The sequence below is a fragment of the Scardinius erythrophthalmus genome, assembly GCF_964197995.2.
Source record: "Scardinius erythrophthalmus genome assembly, chromosome: 5".
NCBI classification, from domain to species: domain Eukaryota; kingdom Metazoa; phylum Chordata; class Actinopteri; order Cypriniformes; family Leuciscidae; genus Scardinius; species Scardinius erythrophthalmus.
The window spans coordinates 1,989,395-2,006,417 of record NC_138225.1 but is presented as its reverse complement, the minus strand read 5'-3'; the positions used below and the strand labels follow the sequence as shown (position 1 = coordinate 2,006,417).

General features: G+C 38.9%; 1 protein-coding gene across 2 annotated transcripts; it reads left to right on the top strand.

The window, feature by feature from the left end:
- Window positions 1-7,851: 7,851 nt before the first annotated feature.
- LOC308690491 (cytosolic phospholipase A2 gamma-like) lies at window positions 7,852-13,367 on the top strand. 2 transcript variants are annotated; one of them, XM_081364973.1, is made up of 15 exons: window positions 7,852-8,129; window positions 8,312-8,337; window positions 8,454-8,562; window positions 8,656-8,798; window positions 8,879-9,080; window positions 9,410-9,512; window positions 9,589-9,729; window positions 10,436-10,501; window positions 10,590-10,643; window positions 10,787-10,915; window positions 11,066-11,200; window positions 11,498-11,575; window positions 11,652-11,806; window positions 12,765-12,930; window positions 13,010-13,367. In XM_081364973.1, exons 2-15 carry the CDS (start codon window positions 8,312-8,314, stop codon window positions 13,174-13,176), a joined length of 1,674 nt encoding a protein of 557 aa, XP_081221099.1. In that variant the 5' UTR covers window positions 7,852-8,129; the 3' UTR covers window positions 13,177-13,367. The 2 variants fall into 2 exon arrangements, with proteins under 2 accessions (XP_081221099.1, XP_081221100.1); XM_081364974.1 differs by having other exon boundaries at window positions 7,904-8,129; window positions 10,811-10,915; window positions 13,010-13,345.
- The last annotated feature ends 3,656 nt before the right edge of the window (window positions 13,368-17,023 follow it).

Sequence of the window (17,023 nt, the reverse complement as noted above, 5' to 3'; positions counted from 1 at the left end):
GTAAAAAAAAAAAAAAAAAAAAAAAAAACTTTCCCTCTAAAACCTCACTTATCGGGATAATGCTACTCTGAATAATGCCTGAACTTCGTATCTGGAGCACTTCTCGCGTTGTTTTTGTTTTTGCCTCTTCATGATGACTCGCTTAATCTAGTCCTAACTTGTAAGTCGCTTTGGATAAAAGCGTCAGCTAAATGACTAAATGTAAATGTAAATGTAAAATGCTTGCTACGGATTCGAAATAATGCAGAAAATTTAAAAACGATTTTATTTTTATTTTTTAATGACGGAGGAAAGTTTCGGAGGGTGTAAACGTGATTGACAGCGTGAGGTCGTATTTATTTGTTAACGTGCGAAAATTTTGGACGTGAATTTCGGACTCGGTGTGGAAGGACTTGCACCGCCAACATTCCACACTCTTAGAAAAAAGGGTTCATTGGGGTTCTATATAGAACCATCGGGTTCTTTACTCAACTCCAAAGAACCTTTTATGCTAAAAAGGTTCTATAATGACAAGAAAGAACCCTTTTGGCACAAAGGTTCTTTAGGCTATTATATATTACATTATTCTGCAACATTTTGTAGTTGTAATTAAATTATTGTTTATTAAACTGTTGTAGTAACTTAATACCACATTTTAATCATGCTGATTTTTGGAGGAGAAAAACTGAAATGGCACTCTTCGTGTGATATTGATTAACTACATAAAATGATATAAATATATATATTTTCTAACCCCCATATCTTGAATTTTGTGATCATTCACATTCATAAATGCATTTGTATACACTGAATAATGCAGTGAAAGAACGCACTCAAAATGCACACGCGCACTAGTATAACTAGACTTCATCAAGTAACTTTACATTAGCCTAGATGCGTGCACTCTGTAGACACGATTTGTTTAGTTTTTGAAATATACTTGATAATGTTAAAGCGCACATCGTTAAAACAAAAAATACGATATTATCGCAGATGATTTAGCTATATCGCACACCCCTATATTGACCTTATCGTCATCATCATCATTATCATCATAACAAGAAATTATTGTACTGCAGCTAAACAATTTTGCATTATGGATTTAAATTTTGTATCTGTTGAACAGCAAACATAAACAAAAAGAAGTAATAAACTCATTATTTTCATTAATTTTACAAAGTAAACAATTTGTTTGCATTTGCGCGAGCATATTCACGCAGCGCGGTCTCGCGAGCGCAGTGCACGTTTTTGAATTCCAACGGTCGAGATGAGACTGATCCTATTCCCCGTCTGCTGATTTAAATTGATGGTCTGACGGAAATATTGTTGTGGTAAGTCAGATAAATACGATTTTTTAAGTAATGTACTTGTTATAAGCTTTAAACCCATTAGTAATGAAGTTGTCAATGTTTCTACAGCGGATTTACACTAAAACACGAAAGAGCCTGAACCGCGACAGTGTCACAAGTTGCCTTACGTTTCATCGGTAAGTTTTGTTGTGCTTGTTGCAAACTGTTAAATTGTGTTTAGACAGTATAAGAGGCTTCAATCCCCATATTTTTCGTCTCAGCCCCCCTAAAACTATAATCAGCTATCTGAACGATCAGGCCAGTGCTGCTGCTTCTTCAGTAAAGTTTATCATTCTCTCTTGTTTACTGATAGTGGTTAAATGTACTCGCAGTCTCGCACTTCGGCTCAGAATGCTTTTATGATGCTAGATAATTGTAAACAGCCCAGTGTGAACACTATTGTGATTCACTTCAACCTTTTCAAACTTTATGAATTATTATTTTATATTCAAGTCAAGTGGTGTCTAAGGAACTGGAAGCAGGCCAGGGTATGGCTGTTTCTAAAGCACACACAGCTTCTAGGCCTAGTTCACTTTAAAATGAAAATTATGTCATCCTTTACTCAACCTCAAGTTGTTTCAAACCTGTATGAATTTCTTTCTTCTGCTGAACACAAGGGAAGATATTTTGAAGAATGTCAGTAACCAAACAGTTAACTGGAAGCATTGACTTCCATAGTAGGAAAAAAAAATACTATGGAAGTCAATGGTTCCAGTTAACTGTTTGGTTACTGACATTCTTCAAAATATCTTCCCTTGTGTTCAGCAGAAGAAAGAAATATTACATAGAAAAGTCATGCAAATTTTGGGCAAAATGGGGTTGACTAAATGATCATTTTTGATGGAATTTTCTTATAAGTTATTTTATATAAGTTATTTCACAAATAATTTATATGTTTTTCCAACTTGCAGGAATCAGTAAAGCCAACTCCGACTGTAGTTTTTCATGAAGCTTCAAACCCCCTCCATGCAAAAAGAGCCAGCATCAGTATGGAGGGTGTCAACATTGTAAGCGCAGAAATGGATGTGATGGAGGCAATGGAGTGCCTCTTTGCTACTTATTTCGTATTCAGTGTGGAATACCCCAAGCACATCACTCACACGATGAATTTTGTTAAGCACTACCTGTTTAAACTCTCCAGCAGCCACAAAAAAAAAAACTGTCTGTCCCAGTGCTCAAAATGTATAATCAATTATCTTAATACTTTGATATGTCATGAATAGTGCTAATTTAAAGTTGTAAATATGAGGCGATTGATGTTATTCTGAAATGCTGATCTGAATTTGAATCTGTTATTACAATTCTTTATGAGTGATATTAATATGAATTTGTAGATTTGAAGTACTTCTATATCTGTATATTTCCATTGTGAGTTATATTAATATGGGATTTTTAGTTTTGAGGAACTTGATGTTGTTCTAACACTGATGGGAATTTAGATGAATCTGTATATTTTCATTATTTATTAGTGATAGATTAATGTAATTTTGTACATTTTATGGACTTATTTTGTAATATGTAGATGTAGGTGAAACTCTATTTTCATTATTTATGAGATTTTTTAAATGGTTGATGTTTTAATGTTGATTTGTACATTTAAAGCCTTGAATACTTGAAATTACAGTAGCATTCTTTCAGTAATAGTAATTATTTTTGTTAATATAAATAAATTACTAGTTCTATGCACTTTGGGTGTGCTTTTTTTCAGTATTCATGGGTGACTTTTTTTTATGTGAATTACATTTTTACATTTTAGGGTCTTGATGTTTGTCAATAATATGAAATATTTAATCCGGAAAGAACAAAACAAATGATAATGAATGAACCCCTAAAAGGTTCCATATAGAACCTTTTTCCTGGTTACAAAGAACCCTAAAGGGTTCTTTTGATTGAACCCTTAAAAATGGTTCTATATAGAACCTTTTAGGGGTTCCAAATACGTAGCGCCTGATAGAACCTTTTAAGGTTCTATATAGAACCGTCCTTTTCTTCTAAGAGTGCAGGCAACACGATCTCATGAAAGTGCGTATCTATAGCACGAATGATATGTCTTGTCGTATCATTTATACGCCAAAAATTGTTTTTGCGTTCAAATGATACGCACTGTAAACCCCTTCGGTAGGATTAGGGGTGAGGAGTGCGTGCGTATTACACGCCTTAAAGTAAAGTACGCGAAAACTGCGTATCATATGTACGCAAAAACTCTTTTTGGCGTATAAGGGTGATTCTCCAACTACAGGCACTTTTGTGTCCTTGGCCTTTTTTTGTAAATGAATAAACAAACAAGTGCCGAAATAAACTGTCATTATGAAGTTCAATGCTCCAACATCCTAGTAACCACCAAATCTTGCCCCTTTTTTTAAAAAAAAATGCTTTTTCATGGCGGTTTATTAGCAGATTTTGCAGTTTTATGCTTGTCCCCAACCCAGACTGGCCCTCTTTAAATGTTAGAAAATTATATTAAAGGATCGATTTAAAAATATTTTTTAACATGTTTGTCTTAAGGACAAATAAAATATCATACCATCGAAATTCCATATGTATATCATAATTTTTAATCTATTTTTGGAATGAAATAAGTCTGTCCCCAGGTTTTCCGTCATTTCCACCTTCATCAACAAAATCACTTTAAATAGATCCACCTTAAATATTTTATTTACTTGGAAATAATAGTGACAAGGACATATTAGTTGAAGATGAAACTTCAGGCTCCTGCTCTTCAGCACAAGAAAATAAATCAAGGTAACTCAAGCTTTTATACAGAGTATTTTTATTCAGTCATTTCCACCTTGGCTGTAGTTCAGTTGAATTATGTACAACAAATATGAAAATGTATTTGTTTACGAGTAAACAACATAAGTCCAAAAGTAGCTAAGCCTGACATGAGGGTGCATGCTGTAGGCAAAAATCCCAACTCGTGGCATTTAGCAACTTTAAATAAAAATGCATTAAGTTCATGAAGTATTAAGATTTATTTTGTTACATGATTAGGTACTGATGTTGTTGACAGATAGCCTACATAATCTTATATAACAGTTTTACAATATTATATTGTAATAAAATACATAAATTGAAAAGTGGTGGAAATTACATCTTTGAAAGCGCTCTTCAGAAAAACTGTTAAAAAAAAAAAAAAAAAACTAATCCATGGAATTGTAAAACTGCCCACTGTTATATTGTGTTAGAAGACAAATGAATGGAGCTAGGAAGATTGTTTTAAGATTGTTTTAAGAGTGAATTTTCCATAAACTCACAGTGCCAAAAGTGCTCCTAGTTGGAGAATCACCCTCAAATGATAAGTGAAATATCATTCGTGCTAGATATGCACTTTCATGAGATCTGGTCGTCTGGACTGCATTGGACCGGTTCTCAAAGTCGGCCGATTTTATTCCCTTGCCTAAATTATCCTCTCGTTGATCACGTCTTTCGCACTTATGGCCTCTAATTTGACGTGGTTTCTGACAGGGGACCCCAATTTATGTCAATTTTGGAAGTATTATTCGGTTTTAAAATTTTCGGTTATTTGGCGCGCATGCGAGCTATAGCTCTCGTTCAACGTGAAGTTTAGCACCAAAATGGAAATATTTGCACGACTTTCTAACATTTACAGATGGAGTAAGCTAGATATACAGTGAGGAAAATAAGTATTTGAACACCCTGCTATTTTGCAAGTTCTCCCACTTAGAAATCATGGAGGGGTCTGAAATTGTCATCGTAGGTGCATGTCCACTGTGAGAGACATAATCTAAAAAAAAAAATCCAGCAATCACAATGTATGATTTTTTAACTATTTATTTGTATGATACAGCTGCAAATAAGTATTTGAACACCTGAGGAAATCAATGTTAATATTTGGTACAGTAGCCTCTGTTTGCAATTACAGAGGTCAAACGTTTCCTGTAGTTTTTCACCAGGTTTGCACACACTGCAGGAGGGATTTTGGCCCACTCCTCCACACAGATCTTCTCTAGATCAGTCAGGTTTCTGGGCTGTCGCTGAGAAACACGGAGTTTGAGCTCCCTCTAAAGATTCTCTATTGGGTTTAGGTCTGGAGACTGGCTAGGCCACGCCAGAACCTTGATATGCTTCTTACAGAGCCACTCCTTGGTTATCCTGGCTGTGTGCTTCAGGTCATTGTCATGTTGGAAGACCCAGCCTCGACCCATCTTCAATGCTCTAACTGAGGGAAGGAGGTTGTTCCCCAAAATCTCGCAATACATGGCCCCGGTCATCCTCTCCTTAATACAGTGCAGTCGCCCTGTCCCATGTGCAGAAAAACACCCCCAAAGCATGATGCTACCACCCCCATGCTTCACAGTAGGGATGGTGTTCTTGGGATGGTACTCATCATTCTTCTTCCTCCAAACACGTTTAGTGGAATTATGACCAAAAAGTTCTATTTTGGTCTCATCTGACCACATGACTTTCTCCATGACTCCTCTGGATCATCCAAATGGTCATTGGCAAACTTAAGACGGGCCTTGACATGTGCTGGTTTAAGCAGGAGAACCTTTCGTTCCATGTATGATTTCAAACCATGATGTCTTAAGCCACTTTCCGACCGGAGGAACCTTTTTACAGTTCCTAGAACTATTGGCTAAAGTACCCGGATGTCGGCGTGTTCGCACCGCAGGAACTAGGAACGATTTTAGTTCTAGGAACTCCATTTGTAGGAACTAATTTGGGTCCTACTTCAGAGTAGGGTCTAAACCAGCACTATAGAAACTATCCGTGACGTTAGTGTGCGCTGATTGACCGAACGCACGCGGAACACCAGCACCCGCCATTTTTAAAACAGCTAGAATGTAAACACACAGATTATAGCCTATATATTTACTCCATAAACTAACTATACAAACATGGAAAACAGTGATAGATGGGCATCTAAACCTTTATGCTGAAGAGAAAATCCAACGCAACTTTGAGGGGACTAAGCCAAACATGATTATGTTTATCTGCCCAGCTAGCAACACTGGACATCAACCACACGGCATAGGCTAATAACCTTTTTTCATATACTGTCTACTTTCTATAACAGTTCTATCTAATAAGATATTAAACAGTACTGTTAGATTGCTAACTAATAAACACAGAGAATGCGAGCATTGTTTGCTCTGGCGGTCTCAGTGCCGCCAAAATAAAGGTCCGTCGTGCCGTCAAAAAAAAGTCACTGTGCTTGCGTCACTCCCTTACCCCTCCTACCAGTTCCCAGTGCGAACGCAAACAGCAAAACCGAGTTTGGGGGAGAGTAGTTCTTAGAACTGTTTAGAAGTGGACAGTTCCTAGAACTAAGTTCCTATACTTGATCGGAAAGCGGCTTTAGTGTATTACCAACAGTAACCTTGGAAACGGTGGTCACAGCTCTTTTCAGGTCATTGACCAGCTCCTCCCATGTAGTTCTGGGCTGATTTCTCACCTTTCTTAGGATCATTGAGACCCCACGAGGTGAGATCTTGCATGGAGCCCCAGTCTGAGGGAGATTGACAGTCATGTTTAGCTTCTTCCATTTTCTAATGATTGCTCCAACAGTGGACCTTTTTTCACCAAGCTGCTTGGCAATTTCCCTGTAGCCCTTTCCAGCCTTGTGGAGGTGTACAATTTTGTCTCTAGTGTCTTTGGACAGCTCTTTGGTCTTGGCCATGTTAGTAGTTGGATTCTTACTGATTGTATGGGGTGGACAGGTGTCTTTATGCAGCTAACGACCTCAAACAGGTGCATCTAATTTAGGATAATAACTGGAGTGGATGTGGACATTTTAAAGGCAGACTAACAGGGGCACGTTCAAGTTCAAAACGGTGCGCAACGTTTTGCTACGGTTTCCGGGTTGAACGTCATGTTTCCTGGAAACGGCGTGCACAAGGAAAGTAATTTACAAATGTGTTCGATATGCAGCTCGGTATATGCAACAACTGAGGATATTAGAAGACATGTTTGTCGTAAGTTTTATTGTAAAAATATAGGATATCAGCATAATGATGTAATTGTTTATATTTTTAGCTTCATTGCAAGTGTATGACATTTGGTATAGAAATAAACAATGGTAATTAAGTGCTTTTCCTAAAAATGAGAAAGAAAATACAGGGTATTAAAACAGTATGAACTACAAATAAAGTCAGTATGTGAGGCTAAATAGATGTGTTATAGTCTGAATTAGGTAAGATGTGTGCTTCCATTACAGTTTCAGAAATCCCTTCACTCGATTGGGATGTTCTGGGCGGCAAGTGCAGTAACTGTAACATCGGGCATATTTTGTAGTATTAAACACATATTTATACCGACTTCATCAGGCTCCGAAAATTATTCACAAATTATTAAATTCACAAAGAACAAAAAGAATGGCCTTCTCAGCTGCCATAGCTGCAACTCTTGCGTCATCAGAACAGTGTGTTCAAGAACAACGCATCACCATAAATGCTGTTTACTGTGGTGAATCGATTTGATCCATAAACCTCTGGGCTGCTTAAGAAAAGCGTGCACGCGCAATTATCTAGACTAGATAAACCTGGTTCAAATTAGTGGGATTGCGTGAACTTCAATTACCTTTAATGAAACCGCTTTAGCTCCGATTATTTGTTAGGTTCATTCAAGTCAGGTGTTGTAGTTTAATCCCCGCTTTTCTTTGCATCTTTTATATGAAACAGTCCTCAGGTTCATCAACTCCACCTCCCACGATGATCTAGATTAGACTTCAGTTTCAGAGTCCTATAAAAGAGCCTCTTCAGTCTGATCTGAGAGTCGACGGCTGCTGTGCTGATATTGGTGAAGTTTCAGGATTTTGCTATTGCCTACAATACAAGAACCGTGAGTAGACTATGTGTTTTTTAAAAAGTAAACCACAACAACAACAAAAAACTGTTGCTTAATAATTGATATTTGAGTTATGACTAGTTTTTGTCAAAAGAATTGTAAAGTAGATTTTGATGGATTTTTCCAATCTTTTGGAATGATAGATTTGAACTTTAATGTTTGACTGTTTTTTTTAGATGGGACCATCTAAACCCCAGGAAAGGTAATTCTGTTCAGGCTCCTATGACTTTGTCTCTATCTCTATCCTGGATAAATCTGATTAACTTTTCTAAAACGGCTGTATAATAAAATTCAGTACTGGTCTGTCTGTCGCTGCAGTGAAGTGAGAATCGAACACTCTCTCAATGAGAAAGAGAAGGAGTTTGTAGCCAGAAGGAGAAATGATGTTCTGCAAAGCCTGAAGAAACTTCAGATAAACTGCAGTGAGGTAATATTATACTCTGTTTATTTGCTTGGATATTTATAAATGGTGTTTTAGCTGATGAACATCAATTGTTTGGTCATTTAAACTGTATTTCAGCATGAGGTGCCAAACATTGCATTACTGGGATCTGGAGGAGGAGAAAGAGCCATGGTGGGTTTGCTGGGATCCCTGGATCAACTCCAGAAAACAGGTCTTCTGGATTGTATGCTTTATCTGAGCGGAGTCTCTGGATCCACCTGGTAACGTACATGCGCACACACGCACACGCACACGCACATGTTGAACGTCATAAATGAGAGCATATGTTGTTCCTCTGAAGGTGCATGGCCTCCTTATATCAGGAGCCAGACTGGTCCACCAAACTAGAGCCTGTGAAAGACAAGATCGTCCAGAGACTCAGTGGTCCTAGAGTCAGCTGGACAGATGCTAATGCCAAACTGATGAAATATTACAAGGAGAAAGACCTATTCACCTTGACTGACGTCTGGGCAGTGATGTTCGTCATGACAATTGTGAAAGAGGTCTGTAACCATTCATAATACAACACTCAATGATGTATGATCTTAAAGAGCTGCTCACATTCAGTCTTAAAAAGTGCTATTTTTAGTGTTTATAATGGCCAAGGAACCTGAAGCACAGGGGAAACAATACTGTAACATTCTTCTGATTACAAATTACTGCAAATCTACATGCAGTGTGGTCTGACGTATGAGACCATATTGAAAATCTGAAGTTTTTTTTTTTTTCACTTGAGTTTGTTTGTGACTGCACAAATTGTCCCAGGTCTCTCCAACACCAACATGATAAATAACAGCTGCTGAATTATATATATATATTTTTTTTACTTCAGATAGACGAACGCACACTCTCAGATCAGTGGGACCAGAAGAGTAAAGACCCGTTTCCCATCTACACAGCGATCGACAAGCACAGCAAACTGCACAAAGATGCAGGTGTGTGTGTGTGAGAAAGACAGACAGAGTTAATGTGTTTGTTTCAGCTGTTATATGGATGTGTTTCTGTCTGCAGACCCCTGGTTTGAGATCACTCCATATGAAGCCGGTTATTCCCTCATTGGAGCGTTTGTGGAAACATCCAACTTTGGCAGCAAGTTTGAAAATGGCCGTAAGATCAAGAACCAGCCTGAGATTGACATGCTGTACCTGCAAGGTAACAGACTCCGTTTTAAAGGAGAGTTTATTCATAAATCTAATTCTGTATTTCTTGCATTCTTCGGATTCTCCTTTATACGTTGACCTTAATAAGAGACGTGTCAAATTGATCAATAGTATCTGGGACTGATCTGGAGATCAGGTCTGTCAAAACTAAGCCTTTATCATTGCATAGTGATTTAAAGGAAATATAATTTTGCTTAACAATTAATAAACCGTTAATGACAATATATTCTTCAGTATTAAATACTGCTTCAAGAGTTGGGTGAAGACCCTAATGCAGCTTTGAGGCTAATCCACAATCATAAACCAAATAACAGGTGAGGATCAAAACCACAGGGTAAATGATCCAGATAAAAACAGAGTCCAAGACACAGGAAAATCCAGGGAGACATCAGAAGTTCAAAACCATGAGACGAAAAACCAGAAATGACAGTGTAACGCGTAAGAGTTTGCAATGAGTGAAAATGCAGGGCTTCTAGGCAGAGTTTAACCAGATAATGAGACACAGGTGGAAGTGATGATCAAACAATAAGTCTCAGCAATGGGTTATGGGAATTGGAAGTTCATGATGGGAAAGCAGGGGTCCTCTAGTGGAGATCATGGGTAATCCAGCTAGTGGTTGTATTACACTTTTTTTTTTTTTTTTTTTTCAATATACATTTATTGTAAACACTTTTAAACTTGTGTTGTGTTTTCTGCAGCTCTGTGTGGCAGCGCTTTAGCTAATGTAGATGAGGAAAAGAAGTTACTCTTGGAAAAAATAAAAGGTGCAACTTCATTTGTTCTGAATATTTAGTTCGGTTTAAAGCTGACAGTCATCAATTAAACTTAATTTTTTTTTTTTTTTTTTCACAGAGTTCTTAAATCATGTACCACCAACCGAAAAGATGGTTGAGGAAATGGGGAAAGGTAAAGCTTTTTTTTTTTTTTTTTTTTTGTCCAATGCATTTCATTGAGCATTTAATGCTGAAAAATAAAAGTGGGATGGGGATGGAAAGCACTTCCATTCAAGACATTTTGCACTGATCATGTTTGTTTGTGTGTTTCTTCAGAAAATACAAACTCCCCTCCCATAGACAAAAGTCACCAGGTGCTCATTGATCTCGTGGACCTGTATCTCTCGGTTTTGAATGGCAAAGATCCGTCAGCTCATGATAAATCCATCAGAACAGCGCTGAATGGTAAGATTTTATAAAAGTGTGATATTTTTTAAAAAAAAAGTAATGGCTTTTCAGCAACATTTAAATGGTAAAACAAACTAAACTAACACAAGATACACAAACCTGCATCAGATTTAAAAAAAACTCAATCATGTTCCCATCTTTTCCCAGAGCTCACTGGAGGCAAACATCAGCTGAGTTTTCCAAAGAAAAACCTGAATCCCTCTGATAAAGAAGCTGCAGAACAGCATATGAAACAATACTCTGTGGATGTGTTTAAAGGATTGAGTCATAACTGGCCTTTTGGTAGGTTGAACTTTCTTTACAATGTGTTGATTTGTGTGTGTATATATATATATATTATTTATATAAATTTTTTGCCAGATTAATGCATAAACCGAAATGTTGAATTCCATAAATCTTCCAGTTAGCTTCAACAAAGAACCACAGAAGAACCTTTAGACATCCAATGATGTACTTTAAAGCTTTAACTATAATGAAACGTCAAAAACTTTCTCCAAAGAACCATATAGTCAACTAAAAACGTACACAGAATTTAAAAAGAATATTTACTAAATATAAGAACCACTGTATGTTTTACAGATCTTTGGGCGAGTATTTTTGATTGCATGGACCAGTGGATCTGGGGCAGGAAATATGACTTTCTTCACAACATGAAAGGTGAGAACAGAAACTCATAGACAGATGCTAACTGGAAATTCATTGTGAATAATATAATAATGCTGTGATCTCTCAGATAAAGCAGTGCCCTCCGCTCTTCTGGAAAGTGAGACGAGAGACTATGAAGACGCTGGACTGTTTATCAACTCCTCCTACTTCTCAGTGCTGAGAGAAGAGAGGGACATCGACCTCATCATTTCACTGGATTTCAGTGGAGGTGATCCTTTCGAGGTATTATACGCACCGAGAATTCACTCATGTTAAAGGGGAAAAATCCGTTAGAAATCATTTTAAGCAGTGTCTCAGATTAAGGTGTTTGCAGTTTCTATGCAATGTGACGTCACATGTGTAGGCCCCGCCTATGATGGGTGACTGACTCCGCCCTATTAACATAGGCCCCACCCCTCAGTGAGCTGTACATAGTCCGCCATGTTTATTTCCTCACCAGAGCATTTACAGCAGTATTCAAGTAAGAAACATTCTTATTAAAGCTACTAAAGTAATTTAGTTGAGAGCAGTGAGGGATTTTATTTTATTCATATTAACAGCATATATCGCAGTAGGTGATGTATATTACACTGCTTTCACTTTAATACACAGATCTAATATACACATGCAGTTTCTTTCCCTGTTTACATTCACTGATATAACCAGCTGTGTTTGTGAACTGTTTTTGACATGATCTTGTGTGTATTTGACAGTTTAAGTGCAATGAGACATGAAAGAGAATGTGGTTTAATGCTCGTGAGAACTGACTGAAATAGAGATATAATCAAAACCAAACAGACTTTTTTTTTTTTTTTTCACAAGCTGTAAAGGCTCCGCCCTCTTCTAGAAAAGGGGGGCGGGGCGGACCAGCAGCTCATTTACATTTAAAGATACATGTACAAAAACAGCATGTTTTCCTTCCACTTAAAAATCAGCATTTACAACATGGTAAAATAAATTATCTATGGGGTATTTTGAGCTGAAACTTCACACACATTCTAGGGACACCTGAGACTTCGTCAACATTAGACACCTGATATTACATCTTGTAAAAATGCTGCTTTCCCCTCTCATGACATTCATAGTGACCATGGTCACACTAACCTAAAATGTAAAAATAAGTGCATGGGTTTATCTAACCATATTTATTTAAAACAGTCTGTCCAACCCTTTTAATCAAACAATGTGATTTCAACCACAGACAGTGACGAAAGCTGCTGAGATGTCCAAGAAACTAAACATCCCTTTCCCTGAAATCAACGTTCCCAATGGACACTCCGAGAAACCGAAGGAATTCTATGTGTTCAAAGGCCAAAACACTCCAACCGTGATACACATCCCTCTCTTTAATGAGGTCAACTGTGGAGGCAAGTTAAAGTCTTAATGTCCTGAATAAAACTGAAATATCAACTGTGTTCTGATTTAAGTGTGTTAATGTTTCTTCAGATAAAATTGAGGAATGGAGGAAAAAATATAAGACCTTTCAAGGTTCTTACAGCGCTGAGATGATCACTGATCTTATGGAGGTCGCTGGAAAAAACATCACAAACAACAAAGACAATCTGCTGGAAGAGATTCGTCTGGCCGTAAATAAAAGCACAAATAATGTATGATAAATATCAGTGGTGTGCAGCGCTCTGAAACTAGGCGGCAAAGTTCTCACTGTTTGATTTAATGCAGCTGATCTCTTTAATACCATAACACCGACTGAATTACAACTATGGTTGTTGGTTGTTGATAAAATATTGTATTACTTTGCTTCTGTTCCAATAAATCGTTGACTTAAAATAAGGTTTTGTCCTGGTCATTTGATATCAAACGGCACAAATGCTAATTATTATGAAACTGATAGTTATGGTCCTGGATGCTGATTGGACAATCCAGAGTTCAAGTGTACAATCTCATAACCCTTTATACTTTACCTTTTTTCTAGTATTTTGGACATTCAGTATTTGGTGTGGCCTCTCACACACAAACACGCATTTGATTTCTATATTTGAATCCGCCAATCAAATTTCTCACAGAAAGGATTAAAATATTCTCAGAGATGACACAGCTTTGACATTCAAGGGTACATAAAGCATTGCTTATGCCACACAGCTGATATGGAGCAGAGTTTTGCCGCCACAACCTATTTCAAGGACTAGCACCTCCTTTCAATCTATATCCACGAGCATAACATCAGGGGTGTTAGGGATGTTACGAAACTCCTCCTCAGCGCTGTTGAATCAGTCTGGTGTTATTCGTGAGTGTTTATACATGGGCATATTTTTTGGAAATATGTCTTGAACAGAACTGGCAATGAGATCAACAATACGGTCATGGCGTGCTGTGTATAACCCATTTACAATATGAGCAACTGATTCAAGGTGATCAGAGTTAGAATGCATTATACAGTGTGGATAGTGATTTTCAGGGTACCATAATGCTAGGTTGTATCTAGTTGGTAGCACCAGGGGCCGGTTTCACAAAGCTATTTTAGACCGGTCTATAGTGTTAGACAAGTCTAAAATTTGCTCATAGACTAGTCTAATGTAAGATAGACTGTTTCACAAAAATAAAGACTGACTTAATTTAGACCAAAACAATTAGACACCTAACCCAGGCTAACTTAGGTCTAAGAGTCTGTTACCTTGGCAACCAGCAGTAACAATCGGTTACATTACAAACAGCCGAAAGAAAAGGGAAAATGGCTCCTAATTTAAACATTTCTTCTTGTTACTACATTCTCCGCTAAATTTCCCAAGTAAAATGTCCTTGTAACTGTTATACTCCTCCAACAAATACATGTTTTCCACTGGGGTAAACTGCACTGAGCGTTTGAATGCGTATTTAATCGATCCGCCATGTTTTTTTGTTTTGAAAAGTGTCTTATTTTACCCAGAATGCATTGCAGTGTAGTCCTACTTCAGAGTTTTCCGTGCTTTGTGCAACGGTCGGATTTAGATGTCTGACTATCTACTATATCTAAACCATAGTCAAAGTCTATCTTTGTGAAACCGGCCCCTGTAGTCTGGCCTTGACAGTGAAGCAAAGAATATCCTCCCTTATTGCAGCATTTCTGTAGCCTACATGGAATGAGATGAGAGGTAGAGTGGTCAGCAAAGTCAAGACATGCCAACTTTCCCTGCATTCTTAGTCCAGTCCAGTGTTGTTTTGTGTCCATCTGTTCGATGTTCAGTAAGGATCTTCTTGCTGTTGTGCTCTGTAGTGTGTGATGGGTCTGTGGCCACTGCGTCAGATACCTCTGGTGTAGTCTGTTGCACAGGTTGTTTAGGTCCGGCCAGTCTGAACGAACTCTGAAACCTGCGGCTTGTGTGTCCAGTTTACCATTGCTTTTCCTCCTGAAGCCTAGGAAGCTGTCTCAGTTGCCTGTGGCCAAAGGGACCTTTCTCTTCCTGAGGTCCAATAAGAGGGAAGCTCTGGCTAGCTCTCTGACTGCAGCATTGTCATTTTTAAAGGATTAGTTCACCCCAAAATGAAAAGTTCCTAATAATTTACTCACCCCAATGCCATCCAAGATATCAATGTCTTTCTTTCCTCAGTGGGAGAGAAATTATGTTTTTTGAGGAAAACATTTCTGGATTTTTCTTCTAACAATGGACTTCATTGGTTACCATCGTTTTTAAGTCCAAATCAATGCAGTTTTAAAAGTCTTTGAAGTGTTTAAACGGGCTGTACGCGATCACAGCTGAAGAAGAGGTTATCTAGCGAAACGATAGGTCATTTAAAAAAAAAATAAAAAAATTATAGACTTTTTACCTTCAATAGTTCGGATTGAGCTGATCAACAAACGGTCAGGGAACTACGTCATCACATTGAAAGGTCTCGCCGGCGCCAGCAATTCTATTTGAACTACTATTCATATTCATCAGAATGTTATTATATTCATATTCACTGAATACTATTACTATATATATAATAGCAAACAATACTATTTGAACTATCCTCCGACGTACGGTTGCATTGTAAACAGTGGGATTGTCACGGAGTGACAAATGGGAACCATAAGAAATGGAACGAGTTCCCATGGGGAAACAGTTCCGGCGGGACATCAGGCCGGTTCCGGTGACCTGTCATGGCCGCCCGTGTTGATGAGCGACAGCTGCAGTGAATCATGAAGTGGCTATTTCAACGTTCGGCGTACAGCGTTGAGTGTTCATTGTGTGGGGCGGTCAAAAAGTGCAGTAAGTGCGGCGGTTTGAGAAGAGAGAAGCGGCAGTCGAAGAGGAGAGGTGTAGACAAACAAAGCGGACCTGATCAAAATCGAGGTACAAGAAGACGAGAGGCAGAGGCGACAGTTTGAAGGCACGAGTGTGCTTTGAGTTGCGGATTGTTGATCGAACTCGATGTCTCCTTTGAACTTGCCATCATAGTGGATCTGCCGGCCCGACGAGTTGAGGTGAAGGTATCCTTTTCACTTTTAAGTGGTGTGTATTGCAGTGTCTGACGATTGAAGTGAGCACGTGTGAAGATGGTTTGACACATGCACGAGTATTTGAAAGCTTGATGTTACCAACACTCTAAAGCTCGGTCGGAGACTGTCCAGCCCGGTGGGGAGCTACGAATTAATGTGAACAAAGAGAGACTGCTAACTGCCACTGCTGCCTGCCATCACCGTTCTGTGGTAAGAAGACTCAGTTGTAACTGTTGGATTCTGCGCTCACCGCTGCTGCTTTGTGAATACAGAGAAACTGTTACCCGCCACTGCAAGTCACCGTGGTCCTGTGAAAAGAGAAAGCCCATCGTCCGCTTCCACCCACCTATAGCCCCTTGTGCTCTGCCTGCCACCTGCTACTCTCTGCTCCCCACCGAAAAGGTCCTGGTTCGCTGTTCCATCCCCGTTGCCCTGTGAAAGAGAGGTGACACTCAGTGATCTGATGCTGTCCTGCGAGAAGAGAAACCCCACCATCTGCTGATCCTTACCCGTGGCCTCCTGTGCCTTGCCCACTACTTACTACTCCCTGCTCTCCACTGAAGAAGGTCCTGGACCTCCCCCCCCCCCATCCCCGTCGTCCTGTGAAAGAGAGGTGACACTCAGTGATCTGATGCTGTCCTGTGAGAAGAGAAACCCCCCCGTCCGCTGACCTTTACCCGTGGTCCCCCTGTGTCCGGCTTACCACTTACGTTGGTTTGTCTCCCACCATCTACAGGTCCTGGCCTTTGGACCAATCTTTCTCCCGACCCTTCTTCCCTCCTTCTATCGTGATCCGGGAGCAGAGCTACCCAGCCCCCGCTGTTGTTTAGAAGGCATTTCGTCCCTCATCCCTTCTCTCCCCCCCTGTATTGCTCCGAGCAAGTAAGAGACCAACTGGTGTCTGATTGGAGTCTTCCTCCACCGAAGCCCTGCTTAGACGAGTGGCCTTTACAAAGAGTTCTGTGGCAGTGACATTCCTTTAAAGTGTTTTTATATCTAATAAAAAGAACCCCGCTTTTATATCACGTTGTTGTCTGACTCTT

What these genes read in the sequence shown, in the direction of transcription:
- LOC308690491 (XM_081364973.1), top strand. Translation starts at nt 8,312, where the DNA reads ATGGGACCATCTAAACCCCAGGAAAG. An exon ending in GGAGTCTCTGGATCCACCTG is followed by an intron (nt 8,799 to 8,878) that starts GTAACGTACATG and finishes GTTCCTCTGAAG; the next exon opens with GTGCATGGCCTCCTTATATC. An exon ending in TCATGACAATTGTGAAAGAG is followed by an intron (nt 9,081 to 9,409) that starts GTCTGTAACCAT and finishes TTTTTACTTCAG; the next exon opens with ATAGACGAACGCACACTCTC.